Raw genomic sequence first — 24,531 nt, 5'->3', positions numbered from 1 at the left:
CATGAGAACAGCTTGGGGGAAACTGCCCCCATGATTCAGTTACCTCCACCTGGTCCCACCCTTGACATATGGGGATTATTACAATCCAAGATAAGATTTGGGTGGGGATACAGAGCCAAACTGTATCAGTCCTCTTCTGTTTTGTAAAGTGACTGCCAAAGAGTCTACCTGATTTTGTAAGGCATACTTTAGGCAGTGTCTTCCAAGCCTTCCGAAAGCTCCTTGGACAAGCGTTGGTAATAGGATAGAGAAGTTGGAAGCCCACTATTTCCTGTTTCTACTCCTGCAGTTATTCGTAACCCTACCTGAAAGGGTATGAGTTGGATGGCTTGTTTGGTCTTGTGGTTGCAGTTAAAGGTATAATGAGAGACTGGTTATTGGGAGCTATATTGATCTCGGGGGCTAAGTAAACAAGTGTACAGTGCAAACAATTGGTTCCAGTCCGTTTGGCTAGTAAACATAAGTAGGAACTAGTCCCGCACAGGAAAAAGGCTGCTTGTTTTTCAAGACAAAAATTGTTCTCTATGATGAACATGTAGGTTAGATTGTTGTTTTCCTTTTCCCAAGTGGTTAAGGTCCCTGCTACAGTGGCCCTGGTTAAAGGCTGGAGGGGGCCTTGGGTATTGGGGGAACCCGCCCCCAATATTTCAACGTAGGTTCTTTATATTTTCCATAAGTGTTGGCCGGCTGAGAAATAAAGAGAGACAGTATAAAGAGACGAATTTTACAGCTGGGCCATTGGGGGTGACATCACGTATCGGTAGGACTGTGATGCCTGCCTGAGCCTCAAACCAGCAAGTTTTTATTAAGGGTTTCGAAAAGGGAGGGGGTGTAAGAACAGGGAGTAGGTACAAAGATCATATACTTCAAAGGGCAAAAAGCAGAACTACTAATAAGGGTGTAACAAAGATCACATGATTCTGAGGGAACAGGACAAAGGGCGAAAGCAGAACTACTAATAAGGGTGTAACAAAGATCACATGATTCTGAGGGAACAGGACAAAGGGCGAAAGCAGAACTACTGACAAGGGTCCAACAAAGATCACAAGGCAAAGGGCAAAAGCAGAACTACTGATAAGGGTCTGTGTTCAGCAGTGCCCATATTGTCTTGATAAACATCTTAAACAACAGAAAACAGGATTCAAGATTAGAGAACTGGCCTGACCACAAATTTACCAGGGTGAAGTTTTTCCCCACCCTAGTAAGCCTGAGGGTTCTGCAGGAGACCGGGGCGTATCTCAGTCCTTATCTCAACTGCACAAGACAGACATTCCCAGAGCGGCCATTTGTAGCCTCCCCCTAGGAATGCATTCCTTTCCCAGGGTATTAATATTGATATTCCTTGCTAGGAAAAGAATTTAGTGATATGTCTCCTACTTGCACGTCCATTTATAGGCTCTCTGCGAGAAGAAAAATATGGCTCTTTTTGCCTGACCCCGCAGGCAGTCAGACCTTATGGTTGTCTTCCCTTGTTCCCTAAAAATCACTGTTATTCTGTTCTTTTTCAAGGTGCACTGATTTCATATTGTTGAAACACACGTTTTACAATCAGTTTGTACAGTTAACACAGTTATCACAGTGGTCCTGAGGTGACGTACATCCTCAGCTTATGAAGATAACAGGATTAAGAGATTAAAGTAAAGACAGGCATAAGAAATTATAAAAGTATTATTTGGGAACTGATAAATGTCCATATTAAAATGAAATCTCCCAATTTATGTTCCTCTGCTGCGGCTCCAGCCAGTCCCTCCGTTCGGGGTCCCTGACTTCCTGCAACACTTGGGAAGTACTCTGAGTTGCCCAAGTGGTTTTGTTCTCCCAGTTTAGGTGGTTATGCTTAGTGTCCACCAGCCAACACCCAGAGCTATTTTTGTATTGGGGAACTGAAAGGCAACTAGATGTCTCAGGATTAGTATAGACTTCCCAAGGGAAAATGTGCATACAGCTAGTGGGCCTACCCTGACAGTACTTAGACTGCATATCCTTTAAAGTACCCTTAACTAGGGTGGTTTTCATGAAAACCATACAAGTTTTCTAAATGATGCAGTCTGAGTAACTGCATAGCTTACATGATCATGTAAGAGGTTAATCTCTAGGGGGTGGTTGCATTGAAGATATTTCAAGGTACTCAGGGCTTGACCAAAATTTTGGCTTCTTTTAATACAAAGTGGTGCCTGGAATTTTAGTTCTGTGTGCATCGATATTGGGCTCCTAATGGGTTTTTGAGGGGATGCAACTCCAGAAAGGTTGATTTGATAGGACTAGAGAAGGTTTACTTCTTGTCTTGTCATTGTAACCTTTGTCATTTCCGTAATTTTGAAGTCAAATATGTCATGCAGGTTCATTAAATTGAAGGGAGTTCCTCTCTCATAGTTGGAGATTTGGGCGGGGATATTTTTTCAAGGGCCCAAGATTGGACTGGGATTGGGATAGCAGTGTGTTTGACTTCCAGCTTAATTGGGTATTGTTTTTGGTTGGGATAATGACTGGGGCCTTTAAGCTGTATGTTGACTGGCACTGCCATTCTAGCCCTTACAAGCCTCCCAGTATACCATGCTAGTAGGTTGACATGGTCCAGAACGTTGTCTGCATCACTGACTATTACCCCTATTTTAACCATAAAATCTCTTCTGAACAAGGGGACTGGGCAGCTTGGTACTATTAGAAACCCCTGCTGGAAAATTTGTTTTTCAAATTTGCAGGTTAAAGGAGGGGTGAAATGCCTGACTTTATTTTTTCCTTCATTTCCTGTAACAGTCATTGTCCTAGTGGAGGGCTTTCCTGCACAAGTAGTAAGTACAGAGTAACTTGCCGCTGAACCAAAAAGAAACTGAATTTGTGTACCCATTGTGTCCAGAGTTACCCAGGGATCCTCAGTAGTAATGATGATGTTCCTGGACAGGGGCAGTGAGGAAGGCCCTGGCCCCCCTTCAGTCTTCATCTAGCTCCTGCTTTTGCACTGCTAGAGTCTTGACTGACTGAGCCCTTCCATGGGGCAGTCAGTCCTCCAGTGCTGGGGTTACAGGCACCTGCCATGATGCCCAGGTAATTTTTTAATTTTTTTTTTTTTGGTAGAGATGGATTTTCACCATGTTGGCCAGATGGATCTCAAATTCCTGACCTTAAATGATCCACCTGCCTCAGCCTCCCGAAGTGCTGGGATTTATAGGCGTGAGCTGCCGCACCCAGCTCGGAGTGACAACTTCTAAGCTCTTTACATGTCAGAGCCTAAACTGATGTTCCTATGTTGATTTTTTACCTATGTATATAAAAAACATGCATATATACATATATATATACACATACACACACATGCATACACACATACATACGTATATTTTTAAATATTTTTAAAATTTATTTTTCAGTGGTTGGTCTATGTTCCTTTAACTGATCACAGTCTACTTCAGGTTAATAGTGACTCAGTTCCAGTAAAATATAGCAACTTGCTCTAATATAACTCCATTTTCTACTCCTACCTTTGGGCTATTAGTGCCATTCAGGTATGTGTATATGCATATATATTTGTTGTAATCCCAACAATATGTGTTACGATTTTACATTAAAAATCATTGTTTCTTAAAAAATCTTAGGTTTTTAAATAAATAAAGAGTAGAAAGCAAAAATATATATATTTTCTTTTTAAAAAGTTTATTTTCTAATTGTGGTAAAATATAACTAACATACAATTTACCATCTTTAAGTATACAGTTCCATGGCATTAAGTATATTGGCAACCATCACTACTAACCATCTCCAGAACGCTTTTCTTTTCTTTTCTTTTCTTTTTTTTTTTTTTTTTTTTGAGTTGGAGTCTTGCTCTGTTGCCCAGGCTGGAGTGCAGTGGCATGATCTCAGCTCACTGCAGCCTCTGCCTCCTGGGTTCAAGTGATTCTCCTGCCTCAGCCTCCCGAGTAGCTGGGATTACAGGCGTGTGCCACCACGCCCGGCTGATTTTTTGTATTTTTAGTAGAGACAGGGTTTCACCATGTTGGCCAGGCTGGTCTTTAACTCCTGACCTCAGGTGATCCACCCCCCTCGGCCTCCCAAAGTGCGGGGATTACAGGCGTGAGCCACCGTTCCTGGCCCTCCAGAACTCGTTTCATCTTGCACAATTAAAACTCTGTACCCATTAAACAATAACTCTCTATTCTCCATCCTCCCAGCCCTTGACAGCCACCATTCTACTTTTTGTTTCTATGAATTTGACTATTTTAGGTACTTCATGTAAGTGGAATTATACAATATTTGTCCTTTTGTGACTGTTTTATATTTTTTAGCATACTCTGTCTTCAAGGTTCATCCTTGTTTTAGCTTGTGTCAGAATTTCTTTTTAAGGCTGAATCATATTCTATTAAAACTTATAGAACACATTTAAAAAAATCTGTTTGTATTGTCTTTTATGCTTACCCACATGTTTACCATTTCTCATACTCTTCATTCTTTCTTGTGGATATGAATTAGTTAATATCTGGTATCATTTTCCTTTCAGCCTGAAGATCTCTTTTAGTGTACCTTTTTTTTTCTTTTCTCTTTTAAGAGATAAGGTGTCACTCTGTTGTCCAGGTTGGAGTGCAGTGGTACATGCATAGCTCACTGTAACTTCAAACTCCTGGTCTCAAGCAGTCTTCCTGTCTCAGCCTCCTGAGGAGCTGGGACTACACGCACATGCCACCATGCCTGTCTAGTAAAGATGGGGATACTCTGTGTTACTCAGGCTGGTCTTGAACTCCTGGCCTCAAGCGATCCTCCTGCCTTGGCATCGCAAATCACACCTGGGATTGCAGGTGTGAGCCACCTCCCCATGCCCTGCCCTTTTTTAAAAAAGTGTATCTTATAGAGCAGGTCTATTAGCAACATCTTCCCTCAGTTTTCATTTGTCTTGGAATGTATTTTGCTTTCACTTGTGAAGAATAGTTTTGCTAAATATAGTATTTGTGGTTTATAGTTTTGTTTTTTTCTGTCGGTACTTTGAACATGTCATTTCATTGTCTTCTATCCATTGTTTCATGAGAGCCTTAAAAGGTGATAGGCTCACCATGCATCCGTAGTTCTCTCATTTACATAATCCTTCCATTAAATTTCTGACTACTTAGGCACTTATCCTAACCAGAATCTCAACCTCAGACCAACTGCAAAGTTTTCCTCTTTATTCCCAACCAAGCCTACCACTTTTATCCACCAAAGCTACAGGTTTTCACTGCCCTACCCGGAAATGAGCCGACCCTTTTTAGCAACAAGCTGCTAGGTTCTTTTTGGTAGTTTCATGTTGGTATGGGTTGAGCATTTATAATAAAAAAATACAAAATCTGAAATGCTCCGAAATCTGTAACTTTTGAGCACCAACACAATGCTCAAAGGAAGTGCTCACTGGAGCATTTTGGATTTCAGATTTTTGGAGTAAGGAGCTCAACCAGTATGTATTCTGCAAATATTCCAAAATCTGAAAAAAATCCAAAATCTGAAACACTTCTAGTTCCAAGCATTTTGGACAAGGGATACTCAGCCTGTAAAATTGCCAGGCTCATCATCCTAGCTGGGAGGGGGTGTTAGGAGCAACCTCAGGCCAAAGGGCACAGCTTCTTACCGTTCATACTTAGAACTTTAGCAGTTTTTCTAGACTAAAGACTTCTCTCTTTGTAGTCTTCTTTTGATTAATTTCCAGTCCCCTGAAATAGTTGTTTGTGATAATTTTATCCAGTTTTATCCTTAATATTTGTGGAGGGGAATTGCCAACCTCTTCATGTTGCCACAAAATCTGCACGTTGTCTTCGCAGACGAATTTTATATTTACTTATCAAGTTTCCTAAGAAGTCCTCTTGGTATTTTGATTGAATTTACATTGACTTTGTAAATTTGCAGAGCATCAACATATTTATAATATTGAGATTTCCCTCCAGGAACATGGCATTTATCTCCATCTATTTGGATATACTTTACATCTCTCAGCAAAATTATTTAACACCCGTATATGACTTGCTTATATATTTTTTGTTTGTTTGTTTTGTGTTTAAGACGAAGTCTCTCTCTGTAGCTCAGGCTGGAGTGCAGTGGCGCGATCTTGGCTCACTGCAACCTCCACCTCCCGGGTTCAAGTGATTCTCCTTCCTCAGCCTCCAGAGTAGCTGGGATTACAGGCGCGCGCCACTGCACCTGGCTAATTTTTTGTATTTTTCGTAGAGACGAGGTTTCACCATGTTGGCCAGGCTGATCTTGAACTCCCAACCTCAGGTAATCCGCCCACCTCAACCTCCCAAAGTGCTAGGATTACAGGCGTGAGCCACCGCGCCTGGCCTTATGACTTGCTTATATTTTGCTAAGCTTATTCATTTATGTTTTTCTGGTGATTGCTGATGAAATCAATGTTTCCATTGTAGTTTCTAATTATTTATTGCCAGTTTGTAGGAAAGTAAGTTTGTTTTTGTAAGTTTGTATAAGTTGATCTTTTTTTTTCTTTTGAGACATAGCCTCACGCTGTCGCCCAGGCTGGAGTGCAGTGGCATAATCTTGGCTCACTGCAACCTCCACCTTCCGGGTTCAAGCGATTCTTCTGCCTCAGCCTCCTGAGTAGCTGGGACTACAGGCATGCACCACCACGCCTGGCTAATTTTTGTATTTTTAGTAGAGACAGGGTTTCACCATGTTGACCAGGCTGGTCTTGGAACTCCTGACCTCATGATCTGCCCACCTCGGCCTCCCAAAGTGTTGAGATTACAGGCGTGAGCCACCATGCCCAGCTAGTTGATTTTATATGTGACTGCCTTGCTGATCTTACTTTTGGTTTGTCAGTTTATTATTTTGGTTATTTTAAGTAGTGTACTATTATTTGCAAATGGTGCAATTCTATCTCCTTGTAATCTATATTTGTATTTCTTATTTTTAAAAGTTTATCATTTAGGTTCTGACCTGTAGAAAAATAGTAAAACATTAGGTATACTTGCCTTAGTGATTTTGCTGGAAATATTTCTAATATTCTTTTATTTTTTATTTTTGTTTTTTTGAGACGGAGTCTTGCTCTGTCACCCAGGCTGGAGTGTAGTGGCGTGATCTAGGCTCAGTGCAACCTCCACCTCCCAGGTTCAAGAGATTCTCCTGCCTCAGCTTCCCAAGTAGCTGGGACTACAGTTGTGTGCCACCACGCCCAGCTAATTTTTGTATTTTTAGTAGAGACAGGGGTTTTGCCATGTTGGCCAGGCTGGTCTTGAACTCCTGACCTCAGGTGATCCACCTCCCTCGGCCTCCCAAACTGCTGGGATTACAGGTGTGAGCCACTGCGCCTGGCTATTTCTAATATTTCATCATGAAGTATAACGTAGTCTTGGTCCTTCTATCCAGCTTATAAGTTTTTATTTCTTATTTTTATTCCCAATATCAACTGACATTTTGGCATACAGTGACATCATATTGCTTTTCTCTATTGATTTCCTAATACCTTAAGAAAGACCCTATTTTATCTAGGTGTATTATAATTTTAATATTTTCCTAGGTTAAGTTACCCCTATTTGATTAAGGTGTATTATAATTTTAATATTTTCCTAGGTTAAGTTTGCATATATTTTTGTTTTTAGGTTTTTTTTTTTTTTTTGAGATGGACTCTCACTCTGTTACCCAGGCTGGAGTGCAGTGGCGCAGTCTCGGCTCACTGCGACCTCTGCCTCTTGGGTTTAAGCGATTCTCATGCCTCAGCCTCCCGAATAGCTGGGATTACAGGTGTGCGCTACCACACCTAGCTAATTTTTGTATTTTTAGTAGAGATGGGTTATCACCATTTTGGTCAGGCTGGTTTCTAACTCCTGACCTCCAGTAATTTGCCTGACTCTGCTTCCCAAAGTGTTGGGTTTACAGGCGTGAGCTTCCATGGTGGGCTGAGTTTGCTAATGTTATATTTACAATTTTTGCATGTAATTCACAAGTGGGATTGGCTTATAAAGAACAATGCCTTGTTGACCAGACATTCATTCTAGATTAAAAGAATTATACATTTCCTCTTCTTCAAAAATTTAGTTTAGGAACTATTCATTATTCTCCTATTAGTTTTATTTGCTGTCTGTATTAAACTAATAGCCTGTAGTAAATGGCATCCTTTTTTGAACAGTACACAAACACCTAAACCCAATTTCTTTATTTTATTTTATTTTTTTTTTGAGGAGCCTCTCTGTGTCACCCAGGCTAGAGTGCAGTGGGGCGATCTCGGCTCACTGCAACCTCTGCCTCCGAGGTTCAAGTGATTGTCCTGCCTCAGCCTCCCAAGTAGCTGGGATTACAGGTGTATGCTACCACTCCCGCCTAATTTTTGTATTATTAGTATAGACGGGGTTTCACCCTGTTAGCCAGGTTTTTCTTGAACTCCTGACCACAAGTGATCAACCTGCCCGGGCCTCCCAAAGTGCTGGGATTTCAGGCGTGAGCCACTGCCCCCGGGCCTCCAGTACTTTATGTACAATGATTATTATTTTAGCCTTCTGAGTTTTTCTGTTACTGCATATTCCTCCATTGTGTCTTCCCTGTATTAGATGATTTTTCTTTAAAAGACCTTCAAGGATTGTTTAATATTTGTCAGTGTCTGTGTTAAATTGTGTCTTTCCTATATTAGATGATTTTTATTTAAAATATCTTTAAGGGCTGGGCACGGTGGCTCACGCCTGTAATCCCTGCACTTTGGGAGGTTGAGGCGGGTGGATCATTTGAAGTCAGGAGTTTGACACCAGCCTGGCCAACATGATGAAACCCCGTGTCTACTAAAAATACAAAAATTAGACGGGCATGGTGGTACACGTCTGTAATCCCAGCTACTCAGGAGGCTGAGGCAGGATAATTGCTTGAACCCGAGAGGCGGAGGTTTCAGTGAGCGAAGATCGTGCTACTGCACTCCAGCCTGGGTGACAGAGCAAGACTCCGTCTCAAAATACATAAGTAAATAAATAATAAAATATCTTTAAGAATTGTTTGGGCCGGGCACAGTGGCTCACGCCTGTAATCCCAGCACTTTGGGAGGCTGAGGCAGGTGGATCGTGAGGTCAGGAGATCGAGACCATCCTGGCTAGCACAGTGAAACCCCGTCTCTACTAAAAATACAAAAAATTAGCCGGGCGTGGTGATGGGTGCCTGTAGTCCCAGCTACTCGGGAGGCTGAGGCAGGAGAATGGCATGAACCTGGGAGGCGGAGCATGCAGTGACCCGAGATCGCACCACTGCACTCCAGCCTGGGTGACAGAGTGAGACTACGTCTGAGAAGAAAAAAAAAAATAAAGAATTGTTTAACATTTGTCCATCTCTGTATGACATCATAAAAAATATATATTTGGTCCCTGCCTCTTGTTATTAGCATAGAGCTCCTAAACCCCATGTAATTTTCTGAGTGATGGGGTGCTAGGTTCATCTTTTGTTAAATTATTTGGATTTGACCCTGGTTCCTGACACAGAGCTCCTAATCCCTTGGAATTTCCTACGTAATAGGAAAATCTTTTGTTCTAATGAGGCAACTCTTGATGGGCTCCTGGGTGGTGGCTGGCCACCAGAAAGACCAAGCTATGATTAGTTGTCTGGAACTTTCAGTACCCCTCCGCATCATTTTGATAGGGGCTGGAGATTGAGTTAATAATCAATCATGCTGGGTCCACTGGCTTACGCCTGTAATTCTAGCACTTTGGGAGGCCGAGGTGGGAGGATCGCTTGAGCCCAGGAGCTCAAGACCAGCCTGGGCAACATAGATAGTGAGACCCTGGCTCTAAAAAAACAACAACAAAATTAGCCATTCGTGGTGGTGCAGGCCTGTGGTCCCAACTACTTGAGAGGCTGAGGTGAGAGGATCACATGAGCCTGGGAAGTGGAAGCTACAGTGAGCTAAGGTTGTTCCACTGCACTCTCCAGCCTGAGTGACAGAACAAGACCTTGTCTCAAAAAAAAAAAAAAAAAAAAAAAATCTGCCAGGCATAGTAGCTCATGTCTGTAAATCCCAGCACTTTGGGAGGTTGAGGTGGGCAGATCACTTGAGCCCAGGAGTTCAAGACCAGCCTGGGCAGCAAGGCAAAACCCCATCTTTACAAAAAAATAAAATAAAAAATTAGTCAGGCTTGGTGGCATGTGCCTGTAGTCCCAGCTACCTAGAAGGCTGAACTGGAGGATCGCTGGAGCCCAGGAGATTGAGGCTGCAGTGAGCCATGATTGCATCATTGCACTCCAGCCTGGGTGACAGAGCAAGACCCTGTCTAAAAAAAAAAAAAAAAAAACCCAGTCATGCCTGCTAGATAAAACCTCCATAAAATTCCTGTAACTATGAGGTTTGGAGAACTGGGTTGCTGAACACTTGGAGGGAGAAGGCATGGAAACTCTGTGCTCCTTCCCCGATATCTTTCCCTAGACATCTCTTTCATTTGCCTCTTCCTGAGTTGTATCCTTTTATTAAAAATGGGTAAATATGGCTGGGCATGGTGGCTCACGCCTGTAATCCCAGCACTTTGGGAGGCTTAGGCGGGTGGATCACCTGAGGTCAGGAGTTCAAGATCAGCCTGGCCAACATGATGAAACCCTGTCTCTACTAAAAATACAAAAATTAGCCAGGCGTGGTGGTCTGGGCCTGTAGACCCAGCTACTCAGGAGGCTGAGGCAGGAGAATCACTTGAACCTGGGAGGCGGAGGTTGCAGTGAGCCAAGATCGTGCCACTGCACTCCAGCCAGGGCAACGGAGTGAGACTCCGTATCAGGAAAAAAAAAAAAAAAAAAAAGGGTAAATATAAGTGAAGTATTTATCTGATTCCTGTGAGCCATTGAAGCAAATGGTCAAACCTGAGGAGGGGGTTGTAGAAACCCCCAATTTATAGCTGATTGGTTAGAAATATGGGAGTCCTGGACTTATGATTGGCACCTATGTGGGGACTGTCTTATGGAATTGAGCCCGTAGCCTGTGTGATCTAATGCTAACTCCGGGTAGATAATGTCAGAACTGAATTAGAGGACACATAGCTGGTGTTAGAGAATTGGTAAGCATAGGAAAAACCCACAAATTTTGTGATGGAAGTGAACTATGGAGTGTTGTGAGAGTATATAAGAGGCATAAACAGTTTGTTTTTTCTCTGTACACTCTGTTTTTCTTTTTCTTTTTCTTTTTTGAGAGGAGTCTCGCTCTTGTCCCCCAGGTTTGAGTGCAATGGCTTTATCTCGGCTCACTGCGACCTCCACCTCCTGTGTTCAAATGATTCTCCTGCCTTTGCCTCCCGAGTAGCTGGGATTAAGGGCCTGCCACCACACCCGGCTAATTTTTGTATTTTTTGGTAGAGACAGGGTTTCACCATGTTGGCCAGGCTGGTCTTGAACTCCTGACTTCAGATGATCCACCTGCCTCGGCCTCCCAAAGTGCTGGGATTTCAGGCGTGAGCCACCGTGCCTGGTCAGTGTACACTCTGTTTTTCTTTGGTACATGTAGCTTCTTTTCTCTTTATCATAAGCTTTGTGTTATTTTCTTCTTCATGTTTTTCTCTTCATTGTAGTTCTTTCTGTTACCTACTCTGTGAAACCTTTCTTGGTTTCTCCTCTTCATCACTACTCTCTGAAGAGCTGGACTATTTCTGTCTCTAATATAGCTTATTATAAATTAACATTATACCTATAGTTCCCTTAACTACATATTGGCTATAATACCAGAACTTTCCTGTTATTTTTTGTTGTAAGAACAGTCTCATTTTTGGTAATTAAGACTTAGTCTTATGCATTTTAAAAACTTCATGTAAAATTCATTCTTGCAAGGAGTATGATGGGTGAGGGTGTCTGACTCTTCACATATTCTCCCTTTTTCATGTGTTGGGGCAGAGAGTGAAAAAAGGCAGACATATAATTAGGCTGGGTGAAGTCGTCTTCTTTTAGGTTGTGGCTTCCTCTCTAACACGGAGTGTTCATCATGCCTTATTGTGAGGCATTTAAATTTTGTTTCATTGCCATGTGTAGATTCTTCCTGGTTCAGTCTGTTGGCAGCTCACTGGTAACTCTCTGAACTTAGAATATGTGGTAATAATTAGCATATTTTGTGCTTAATTTAAGCCTGAGGTAAAATTGGGACTACAGGAAATTTTCATTCAGTGTCCCGTGAAATTTATTTTAAAGTCAGCATCTCACAGGAAAATAATCAGTCTTCTAGAAGAGAGTATTATGTCATGTAGATATTACAGAGCACCTTTCAGTGCACAGGTTTCATACTTGTAATGTTAAATCTCTATTTTAAAGTAATACAACATTTAGGGACCTTCATCCTAGCATATCCATAGTCTAGAACCACTTCAGATGTCCTATTTAAATGTAAATTAACTTAAATGTACATTAATGAAACAAATAAAATTAAAAATTCAGTTCCTGAATCTCAGTAGCCACATTTGAAGTACTTAATTAGCCACCTGTGGCTAGTGGCTAGTATATTGGATAGCACAGACATTTTGATCATTGAAGTAAGTGCTTCTCTAGTGGTTAGAGGTAAGAAATTTTTCTTACCATAGGAAAGTCAGATACGTGGAGTCAATCATGTACACCAACTAGGTACTCTATTTCACAGATTTTTTTTTCTTGCCCATGTGAGGGAAGTTTGTGAAAGGGAGAAAAGTTGCCACACACCTGTACAAGATACTGCTTTCAAATTCATCTGATATTTAGCTCTTTGAAAGTGTCAGACAACTACTAGTGCAAACATAGGTTTTGCAGCAGGATTTCCACCTACCAGAGACAGACCATCTTGTTCATCCTTCCTATTTCCTTTTCAATGTTCCCTCTTCCTTCAGTCCTTAGGACTGAAGGGTTGGCACAACTTCAGCTGACAGGGTAAAACTTGGGATAAGTTGAAAAGCAAATGTTTGAATACATGTGTTGGTGTGTGTGTAGGTTTTGAGAGAAGTGGCGTAACTCCTAGAATAATAAATTTCTATTATTTTTTCTACCAAGCCCTTAGGTGTCATCTAATTGAATGCCTGCCCACATTTTACCTATAAGTAAACTGAGGTTGGAGAAAGTGATTGCCTAAGATCATATAGCTAATGGTAGATCTGGGACTAAAACCTTTGTTCCATGACTCCAACACCGATGGTTTTTCTCCTGAATCATTTACCTTTCCCATTTTAATTCATAATTCACTACTATCTATTGTTACAAATACAATGGCAAGAGTTTAGAGGTATGAATAATTAATTATTGTAATGAATTTCTCATTTAAAGAAATGTTGCTTTTATGTATTTTAAAGAATTTAGTAATTGCAATTTTTATAGATTGAAGAAGAAGAGAGGAAAAAAATAGAAGATATGAAAGAAAATGAACGGATAAAAGCCACTAAAGAATTGGAAGCCTGGAAAGAATATCAAAGAAAAGCTGAGGAGCACAAAAAAATTCAGAGAGAAGAGAAATTATGTCAAAAAGAAAAGCAAATTAAAGAAGAAAGAAAAAAATTAAAATACAAGAGTCTTACTAGAAATTCGGCATCTAGAAACCTTGCTCCAAAAGGTAAAATGATTAAGACTTTCTTGAGTAGTGAGTCCTATTGGTGAAGTATATATGACGCTTTTCTTTTTTTGTAAATCTATTCACAGCATTAGGTTACTATTTTGGCATATTGAGAATAAGCAATTCAGTACAAAGACTAAAGTAAAAGACATTTCTTCTTTTGGGGATAATGAAGTTTTCTAATAAAATGAGCAAGGATTCATTCAAGGATTCGAAAAGAAGAGTGTCTTCTTTGCTTGTGTGCTCTCTTTTGAAATTTATAGAGATGTTGTTAAATAAGTGCTTAACTCAGGCCCAAAAAGACTTGGAGTGGACTAGCAGTGTCAGAAGCATTCATTTATTCCATTAGAGATAAGAAACTAGGAATTTCATTAAAAGACCTTTTCCTCACATCACTTAGGAAAATGAGTACTATAAGCAGACTTACTCTACAGCAAATAAAGGTTGTAGCTTTTAATCTTGATGTATTCAAAAACAGATAAATTAATATAATTTTTTTTTTTTTTTGAGACAAGGTCTGGCTCTGTCACCCAGGCTGGAGTGCAGTGGTGCGATCTCAACTCACTGCAGCCTCTGCCTCCCCAGCTCAAGCCATCCTGCCTTAGCCTTCCAAGTAGCTGGGACTACAGGCATGTGCCTCAATGTCCAGCTAATGATTTTTGTATTTTTTGTAGAGACGAGGTTTCGCCATGTTGCCCAGGCTGGTCTTGAACTCGTGAGCTCAAGCAATCTGCCTGCCTTGGCCTCCCACAGTGCTGGGAGTGTATGCCTGAGCCGCCATGTCCGGCTGATACAAATATAATTCAGTTTTTGTGTGTGTGTGTTTTTAAAATTATTATTTCAGTAGTTTTGGGGGAACAGGTGGTGTTTGGTTTCATGTATAAGTTCTTTAGTGGTGATTCCTGAGATTTTGGTGGACCCATCAACCAAGCAGTGTACACTGCACCCAATGTGTAGTCTTTTATCCCTCACCCCTGCACCCTTCCCCTCTAGTCCCCAGGCCCATATCATTCTTATGCCTTGGCATCCTCATAGCTGAGCTCCCATTTATGAATGAGAACATGGGCCAGGAGCAGTGGCTCACGCTTGTAATCCCAGCACTTTGGGAGGACAAGGCGGGCAGATCACCTGAGGTTGGGAGTTTGAGACCAGTCTGACCAATATGGAGAAACCCCATCTTTACTAAAATTACAAAATTAACTGGGTGTGGTGGCACATATCTGTAATCCCAGCTACTCAGGAGGCTGAGGCAGGAGAATCGCTTGAACCTGGGAGACAGAGGTTATGGTGAACCGAGATCGTGCCATTGCATTCCAGCCTGGGCAACAAGAGCAAAACTCCATCTCAAAAAAAAAAAAAAAAAAAGTGAGAACATATGGTATTTGGTTTTCCATTTCTGAGTTACTTCATGTAGCATAATCATCTCCAACTCCATCCAGGTTGCCGAGAATGCCATTATTTTATTCCTTTTTATGGCTGAGTAGTATTCCATGATTGTGTGTGTATATATACCATATATATATACACACATATACACCATATTTTCTTTATCTTCTCATTAGTTGATGGGCATTTAGGCTAGTTCTATATTTTTGCAATTGCAATTGTGCTGCTATAAACATGAGTGTGCAAGTGTCTAATGACTTCTTTTTCTCTAGGTAGATACCCAGTAGGGGGATTACTGGATCAAATGGCGGTTCTACTTTTAGTTAAGGAATCTCCACATTGTCTTCCATAGTAATTGTACTAGTTTACATTCCCACCAGCAGTGTAAAAGTGTCCCTTTTCACCACATCTACACCAACATCTGTTATTTTTTCATTTTTAAATTATGGTCATTCTTAACAGGAGTGAGGTGGTATCGCATTGTGGTTTTGATTTGCATTTCCCTAATAATTAGTGGTGTTGAGCATTTTTTCATGTTTGTTGGACATTTGTTTGTTTGTTTGTTTATTTATTTATTTTGAGACAGAATTTCGCTCTTGTTGTCCAGGCTGGAGTGCAATGGCACGATCTCGGCTCACCGCAACCTCTGCCTCCCAGGTTCAAGCGATTCTCCTGCTTCAGCCTCCCGAGTAGCTAGGATTACAGGCATGTACCACCATGCCTGGCTAATTTAGAGATGGGGTTTCTCCATGTTGGTCAGGCTGGTCTCGAACTCCCGACCTCAGGTGATCCACCTGCCTCAGCCTCGAAAATTGATGGGATTACAGGCATGAGCCACCGTACCTGGTGGGACATTTGTATATCTTCTTTTGAGAATTGTCTATTCATGTCCTTAGCCCACTTTTTGATGGGATTGTTTGTTTTGTTCTTGCTGATTTGTTTGAGTTCCCTGTAGATTGTGGATATTAGTCCTTTGTCAGATGCATAGTTTGCGAAGATTTTCTTCCACTCTGTGGGTTGTCTGTTTACTGTGCTGATTATTTCTTTTGCTGTGCAGAAGCTTTTTAGTTTAATTAAGTCCCATCTATTTATCTTTGTTTTTGTTTCATTTGCTTTTGGATTCTTGGCCATCAAGTCTTTGCCTAAGCCAGTGTTAGAAGGGTTTTTCCAGTGTTACCTTCTAGAATTTTTATGATTTCAGGTCTTAGACTTAAGTCTTTGATCCATCTTGAGTTAATTTTTTGTGTTAGGGGAGAGATGAGGATCCAGTTTCATACCCCTATGTGTGGTTTGCTAGTTATCCCAGCACCATTTGTTGAATAGGTTGTCCTTTCCCCACTTTATGGTTTTGTTTGCTTTGTCAAAGATTGGTTGGCTGTATTTGGCTTTATGTCTGGGTTCTCTATTCTGTTCCATTGGCCTATGTGCCTGTTTTTATACCAGTACTGTACTGTTTTGGTAACTATGGCCTTGTAGTAGTATAGTTTGAAGTCAGGTAATGTGATCCCCTCAGATTTGTTCTTTTTGCTTAGTCTTGCTTTGGCTAGGTGGGCTCTTTTTTTGTTCTGTATGAATTTTAGGATTGTTTTTTCTAGTTCTGTGAAGAATGATGATGATATTTTGATGGGAATTGCATTGAATTTGTAGATTGCTTTTGGCAGTATCGTCATTTTCAAAATATTGATTCTACCCATCTGTGAGCATGGGGTGTATTTCCATTTGTTTGTGTCATCTATGATTTCTTTCAGCAGTGTTTTGTAGTTTTCCTTGTGAGATCTTTCACCTCTTTAGTTAGGTATATTCCTAAATTTTTTGGTTTTTTGTTTTGTTTTTTGGGTTTTTTTGCAGCTGTTGTAAAAGAGGTTGGGATCTTGATGTGATTCTCAGCCTGGTCCTTGTTGGTGTATAGTAGTGCTACTGATTTGTGTACATTGATTTTGTATTCTGAAACTTTACTTGAATTCATATATCAGATCTAGGACCTTTTTGGATGAATATTTAGGATTTTCTAGGTATACAATCATATCATTGGCGAACAGTGACAACTTGACTTCCTCCTTACTGATTTAGATGCTCTTTCTTTCTCTTGTCTGATTGCTCTGGCTAGGACTTCCAGTACTGTGTTAAGTAGAGTTGATGAAGGTGGACAGCCTTGTCTTGTTCCAGTTCTCAGGGGTAACACTTTCAATTTTTCACTGTTCATTATAATATTGGCCATGGGTTTGTCAAAGATGGCTTTTATTACCTTAAGGTATGTCCCTTCTATGCCCATTTTGCTGAGGGTTTTAGTCATAAAGGGATGCTGGATTTTGTCGAATGCTTTGTGTGTGTGTGTGTGTGTGTGTGTGTGTGTGTGTGTCTGAGACAGAGTCTCACTCTGTTCCTTAGGCTGGAGTGCAGTGGCATGATCTTGGCTCACTGCAACCTCTGCCTCCCAAATTCAAGCAATTCTCCTGCCTCAACCTCCCCAGTATCTGGGATTACAGGTGTGCACCACCACACCTAGCTAATTTTTTGTATTTTTTAGTAGATACAGGGTTTCGCCATGTTGGCCAGACTGGCCTCAAAACTCCTGACCTCAAATAATCTGCCTGCCTCGGCTTCCCGAAGTGCTGGGACTACAGGCATGAGCCACCACGCCCGGCCTCAAATGCTTTTTCTGCATTTATTGAGATGATCATGTGATTTTTGTTTTGACTTCTGTTTATGTGGTGTATTATATTTATTGATTTTTTGTGTGTGTATGTTAAACCAGCCCTGTATCCCTGGTATGAAACCCACTTAATCATGGTGTATTACCTTTTTGATATGCTGTTGCATTTGGTTAGCTAGTATTTGGTTGAGGAATGTTACATTTATGTTCATCAGGGATATTGGTCTATAGTTTTCTTTTTTTTTTGTTATGTCCTTTCCTGGTTTTGGTATTAGGGTAGTACTGGCTTTATAGAATGATTTAGGGAAGATTTCCTCCTTATCTTTTGAAATCGTTTTAATAGGATTGGTACCAGTTCTCTTTGAATGTCTGTTAGAATTCAGCTGTTGGGCTGGGCGCATGGCTCAGACCTGTAATCCCAGCCTTTGGGAGGCCAAGGCAGGCAATCTCCTGAGGTCAGGAGTTCGAGACCAGCCTGCCCAACATGGTGAAACCTCATCTAACTAAAAATACAAAAATTAGCAGGGTGTGGTGGCATCTGCCTGTAATCCCATCTACTCGGGAAGCTGAGGCAGGAGAATCGCTTGAACCGGGAGATGGAGGTTGCAATGAGCCGAGATCTCACCACTGCATTCCAGCCTGGGGGCAACAGAGCAAGACCCTGTCTTAAAAAAAAAAAAAAAAAAATCAGCTGTGAATCCATCTGGTCCTGGACTTTTTTTAGTTGGCCATTTTTAAATTACTGTTTCAATCTCCCTACTTGTTATTGGTCTATTCAGAGTTTATGTTTCTTCCTGGCTTAATCTGGGAGGATTGTTTAATTCCTTCTAGGTTTAGGAATTTATCCATCTCCTCTAGGTTTTCTAGTTTGTGTGCACAAAGGTATTCATAGTAGCTTTGAATGATCTTTTGTATCCCTGTGGTATTTGTTGTAATTTCTCTCATTTAATTTCTAATCGAGCTTATTTGGATCTTACTCTTTTCTGGGTTAATCTTACTAATGGTCTATCCGTTTTGTTTGTCTTTTCAAAGAACCAGCTTTTTGTTTAATTTTTCTTTTGTATTTTTTTCTTTCAGTTTCGTTTAGTTCTGCTCTGATCTTTGTTATTTCTTTTCTTGTGCTGAGTTTGGGTTTGATGTGTTCTTTTTTCTCTAGTTCCTTGAGGTGTGAGCCTAGATTGTCTTTTTATGCTCTTTCAGACTTTTTGATGTAGGCATTTAGTGCTGTGAACTTTCCTCTTAGCACTACTTTTGCTGTATCCCAGAGGTTTTGACTGGTTGTGTCACTATTATCGTTCAGTTCAAAGAATTTTAAAATTTCCATCTTGATTTCATTGTTGACCCAAAGATCATTCAGGGGCAGGTTATGTAATTTCCATATATTTGTATAGTTTTGAGTGTTCCTTTTGAAGTCAATATCCTGTTTTATTCCACTGTGGCCTTAGAGAGTATTTGATCTAATTTTCATTTTCTTAAATTTATTGAGATGGGCCAGGCGCGGTGGCTCATGCCTGTAATCTCAGCACTTTGGGAGGCCTAGGCGGGTGGATCACGAGGTCAGGAGATCGAGACCATTCTGGCTAACACGGTGAAACCCTATCTCTACTAAAAGTACAAAAAATTAGCCGGGCATGGTTGCGGGCACCTGTAGTCCCAGCTACTCGGGAGGCTGAGGCAGGAGAATGGCATGAACCCAGGAGGCGGAGCTTGCAGTGAGCCGAGATTGTGCCACTGCACTTCAGCCTGGGCAACAGTGCAAGACTCTTGTCTCAAAAAAAAAAAAATTATTAAGATGACTGGGCGCAGTGGCTCATGCCTGTAATCCCAGCACTTTGGGAGGCCGAGGAGGGTGGATCACCTGATGTCAGGAGTTTGAGACCAGCCTGGCCAACATGGTGAAACCTCGTCTTTACTAAAAATACAAAAATTAGGCTGGTGTGGTGGCGGGGGCCTGTAATCCCAGCTGCTTGGGAGGCTGAGGCAGAAGAATCACTTGAACCCAAGAGGTGGAGGTTGCGGTGAGTCGAGATCACGCCACTGCACTCCAGTTTGGGCGACACAGCGAGGCTCCATCTCAAAAAAAAAAAAAATTATTGAGACTTGTTTTGTGGTCTATCATTTGGTTTATCTTGAATGTTCCATGTGCTGATGAAAAGAATGCCTATTCTGCAGTTGTTGGGTAGAATGTTCTGTAGATATCTATAAAGTCCATTTGTTTTAGGATATAATTTAAATCCATTATTTCTATGTTGACTTTCTGTCTTGATTACCTGTCTAGTGCTGTCAGTGGAGTACTGAAGTCCTCCACTATTATTGTGGTGCTGTCTCATTTCTTAGGTCTAACAGTAACTGTTTTATAAATTTGAGAATTCTGGCCGGGCACAGTGGCTCATGCCTGTAATCTCAGCACTTTGGGAGGCCGAGGCGGGTGGATCACGGGTGGTCAGGAGTTTGAGACCAGCCTGACCAACATGGTGAAACCCCGTCCCTACTAAAAATACAGAAATTAGCTGGGTGTGGTGGCATGCGCCTGTAATCCCAGCTACTCAGGAGGCTGAGGCAGGAGAATTGCTTGAATCTGGAGGTGGAGGTTGCAGTGAGCTGAGACTGCGCCACGGCACTCCCGCCTGGGTGACAGAGTGAGATCTGTCTCAAAAAAAATAAAATAAAAAATAAATAAATAAATAAATTTGAGAGTTCCAGTGTTAGGCGCATAAATATTTAGGATTGTGATACTTTCCTGTTGGACTAATTCTTTTACCATTATATAATGTCCTTTTTTATCTTTTTTAACTGTTGTTGCTTTAAAGTCTGCTTTGTTTTGTATAAGAGTAGCTACTCCTGGCTAGGCACAGTGGCTCATGCCTGTAATCCCAGCACTTTGGGAGGCCGAGGCGGGCAGATCACAAGGTCAGGAGTTTGAGACAAGCCAGGCCAACATGGTGAAACTCCATCTCTACTAAAAATACAAAAATTAGCCAGGTGTGGTGGCGCGCACCTGTAGGCCCAGCTACTTGGAAGGCTAGAGCAGGAGAATTGCTTGACCCCAGGAGGCAGAGGTTGCAGTGAGCCAAGATTGTGCCACTGCACTCCAGCCTGGGCAACAGAAGGAGATTCTGTCTCAAAAAAAAAGAAAGAAAGAAAAAAGAATAGCTACTCCTGCTGACTTTGGTGTCCATTTGCATGGAATATCTTTTTTCCACCCTGTTTATGAGTCCTTATATGTTAGGCAAGTCTGTTAAAAGACTTACTTGGTTGGTTGATTTTTATCCAATTGACATTCTGTATCTTTTAAGTGGAGCATTTAGGCCATTTACATTCAACGTCAGTATTGAGATGTGAGGTACTGTTCTATTCGTCATGCTAGTTGTCGCTGTACCTTATTTTTTTTTCATTGTGTTATTGTTTTATAGGTCCTGTGAGATTTATGCTTTAAGGAGGGTCTATTTTGGAATATTTTGAGGTTTTGTTTCAATATTTAGAACTCCTTTTAGCATTTATTGTAGTGCTGGCATGGTAGTGACAAATTCAGCATTTCTTTGTTTGAAAAAGACTTTATCTTGCCTCTGGTTATGAAGCTTAGTTTCACTGGATACAAAATTCTTAGCTGATAATTATTTTGTTTAAGGAGGCTAAAGATAGGACCCCCATCCCTTCTGGCTTGCAGGGCTTCTGCTAAGAAATCTGCTGTTAATCTTATAGGTTCTCCTTTGTAGATTACCTGATGCTTTTGCCTCACGACTCTTTTTTTTTTTTCTTTTTTGAGACAGGGTCTTTCTCTGTCATCTAGGCTAGAGTGTAGTAACATGATCTCGGCTCACTGCAACCTCCAACTCCCAGGTTCAAGCAATTCTCCTGCCTCAGCCTCCTGAGTAGCTGGGATTACAGGCACCCGCCACCACGCCTGGCTAATTTTTGTATTTTTAGTAGAGATGGGGTTTCACCATCTTGGTTGGCCAGGCTGGTCTCGAACTCCTGACCTCATGATCCACCCACTTTGGCCTCCCAAAGTGCTGAGATTACAGGTGTGGGCCACCGCGCCCGGCCTTGCCTCACAGCTCTTAAGATTCTTTCTTTCATCTTTACTTTAGACAATGTGATGACTATGTGCCTAGGCAATGATCTTTTCGCAATGAATTCCCCGGGTGTTCTTTGAGCTTCTTGTGTTTGGATGTCTAGACCATGGAAGTTTTTCTCGATTATTCCCTCAAGTATGTTTTCCAAACTTTTAGATTTCCCTTCTTCCTCAGGAGCACCAGTTATTCTTATGTTTGCTCATTTACATAATCTCAGATTTCTTGGAGGCTTTGTTCATTTTTTAAAATTCTTTTTTTCTTTGTCTTTGTTGGATTGGGTTCATTTGAAAGCCTTGTCTTTGAGCTCTGAAGTTTTCTACTTGTTCAAATCTATTGTTGAAACTTTCCAGTGTATTTTGCATTTCTTTAAGTGTGTCTTTCATTTCCAGAAGTTTTGGTTATTTTTTCTTTATAATATCTGTTTCTCTGGAGACTTTTCCATTCATATCCTCCTTTTTTTTTAAATTTATTTAAGTTGATTTTCACCTTTCTCTAGTGCCTCCTTGAGGAGCTTAATAATCAACCTTCTGAACTATTTATCTGGCAATTCACAGATTTCTTCTTAGTTTGGATCCATTGCTGGAGAGCTAGTATGATCTTTTGGGGGTGTTACAGAACCTTGTATTGTCATATTACTAGAATTACTTTTCTGGTTTCTTCTCATTTGAGTGGACTGTTTCAGTGGTAAGATCTGGAACTCAAGTGCTACTGTTCAGATTCTTCTGTCCCATGGGTGTTCCCTTGATGTGGTGCCCTCGCCGTGTCACTAGGGATGGGGCTTCCTGAGAGCCAGACTGCAGTGATTATTATTGCCCTTCTATTTCTATCCACCCAGCTGGGCCCCAGGCTGGTGCTAGGGAATGTCTGCAAAGAGCCCTGTGATGTGATCCGCAGGTCTCCCAGCCATGGATACCAGCACCTGTTCTCGTGGTGGCAGGTGAGTGAAGTGGATTCTGTTGGAGTCTTTCGTTGTAATTTCGTTTAGTGCACTTCAAGTACTGGTTATGCTAGCAGTGAAGTTGTCACCTGAACAGATTCAGGATCTCTGGCTAGACAGGGTGTTGCAGGAAGTGGAATTAGCTGTTGTTTTCTCCTTCTTTGGAGCAGGGTTGTTCTGTTATGAGTTGCTATGGTGGCTTGAGTTGGTTGGGCTCTAGCCAGGAGGTGGCACTTTCAAGAGGGCACCAGCTGCAGTATAGAAGAGAGATATAATGTTGATGTTGGCCGGGACAAGTACTCGGGTTTCTCAGGTGATGGGCAGGGCCATAGAGCAGGTAGAGAAAAACCATCAGGTGGGGGCAAGGTTAGTTGGGTCTGGGCTCAGACTCCCCTTGGGTGGGGCTTGCTGTAGCCACAGTGGGGGTGGAGGGGATTCTCAGGCCAATGGAATTATGTTCCCAGGGGTATTATGGCTGCCTCTGCTGTGCCATACAGGTCACCAGGGAGGTGGGGGAAAGCCGGCGGTGACAGGCCTCACCTAGCTCCCAGGCAGCCACCAAGGCCAGTCTCACTCTGGCCATGCCACCCCAACCGCACTGAGTTTATATCCAGGCAGTCGGTGAGCAGGGCTGAGATCTTGCCCCAGACTATAAGCCTTGCCACTGAGAAAGCAAGAGGGCTGTTAGGCCTCACCAGTCCCTGCCTGCCCACACTATTGGCTGTGGCTTCTGCACTCGCATCTGTACTTCCCATTTGCCCCCTCTGCCACCAATTTCTGCTTAGGAAAATTCCTGCTCAGTCAAAATTATTACAAAGTTCAGCTATAAGCTTCCTTCACCCTGTGGTCCCTCCCCAATTCCACTGGCTGCCTTCCCGTCTCCAAGGACCTCTGTGAGATCAGGCCAGGAATGGCTTCCTTGGACTCCAGCTGGGGATGGAAGTGCCTATAGGGCTCTTCCTGCTGCTTCTTCTACTTTTATATTTTGCTCAGCTACCTAAATCTATTTCAGCTCAGGGTAAAGTTAAATCCTTCCCCTGTGATCTGGATTTTCAGGCTCCCCAGTGGGGATGTATGTTCAGAGACTGACCTTTTCCTCCCTCACACTTTGGGAACTCAGTTTTTCAGCTGTCTCATGGCATTTGCTGCAGCAAACCACTTCTTTCAAAGGGTCTGTGAATTCTTTCAGTTTTCCTGCGGTGTTTCTTGCCATGTTCCTGAAGTGATTCTTGGAGTAAAAGTTCACAATGTGAGTCTCCAGATGCTGTTCTGTCCATCCAAGTGGCAGCTGCATGTTAATCCTGTCTCCGATCTGCCATTTTCCCTCCTATCTCCCAATGAATATAATTCTATACTGAAAGCTATGAGTTTGGTTTTATCTAATTTTGGAATATTAAACTTTGTTTTGGATGCATTTTCCACCTGGCGTGTGGCTCACGCCTGTAATCCCAGAACTTTGGGAGGCTAAGGTGGGCAGATCACCTGAAGTCGGGTGTTCAAGACTAGCCTGACCAACATGGAGAAACCCTGTCTCTACTAAAAATACAAAACTAGCCGGGCATGGTGGTGGGTGCCTGTAATCCTAGCTACTCGGGAGGCGCTGAGGCAGGAGAATCGCTTGAACCCAGGAGGTGGAGGTTGCAGTGAAGCGAGATCATGCCATTGCACTCCAGCCTAGGCAACAAGAGTGAAACTCCGTCTCAAAAAAAAAAGAAATATTTAGTATTTTCCTTATGTAAGTCATTATTGAATTCCTATAAATTTAACATTTTAGTGTAAAATCACATATATAATAATAATAATTAACATTTATTAGGTGACTACTATGTGCCAGGGGATTTTATTGCTTGGGTCACTCAGTCTTCACAACACTTCAGTCTAAGTGCTGCTATTCTTATTTTAGAGGAAATAGATGTTCAGAAAAAAAAAAAACTATGAATAAGTAAACTTGTGGGATTTGAACCCAGATCTGGTCTGCATCTGAAACCTGTGCTATTTCCACCAG

The 24,531-nt window shown here is 41.7% G+C and overlaps 1 protein-coding gene across 5 annotated transcripts in view; it reads left to right on the top strand.

Moving 5' to 3' along the window:
* DNAAF4 (dynein axonemal assembly factor 4) overlaps positions 1-24,531 on the top strand; it is an 84,069-nt gene that overhangs the window by 21,087 nt on the left and 38,451 nt on the right. For all 5 annotated transcript variants that reach the window (XM_054451964.2, XM_054451965.2, XM_063652641.1 and 2 more), the window contains exon 4: positions 13,243-13,474. In XM_054451964.2, coding sequence (XP_054307939.1) covers positions 13,243-13,474 — 232 coding nt within the window. The remainder of the gene's footprint in view (positions 1-13,242; positions 13,475-24,531) is intronic.

This window comes from Pongo pygmaeus, chromosome 16 (genome assembly GCF_028885625.2).
Source record: "Pongo pygmaeus isolate AG05252 chromosome 16, NHGRI_mPonPyg2-v2.0_pri, whole genome shotgun sequence".
Taxonomy (NCBI): Eukaryota; Metazoa; Chordata; class Mammalia; order Primates; family Hominidae; genus Pongo; species Pongo pygmaeus.
This window is presented reverse-complemented; position numbering and strand designations above follow the sequence as displayed.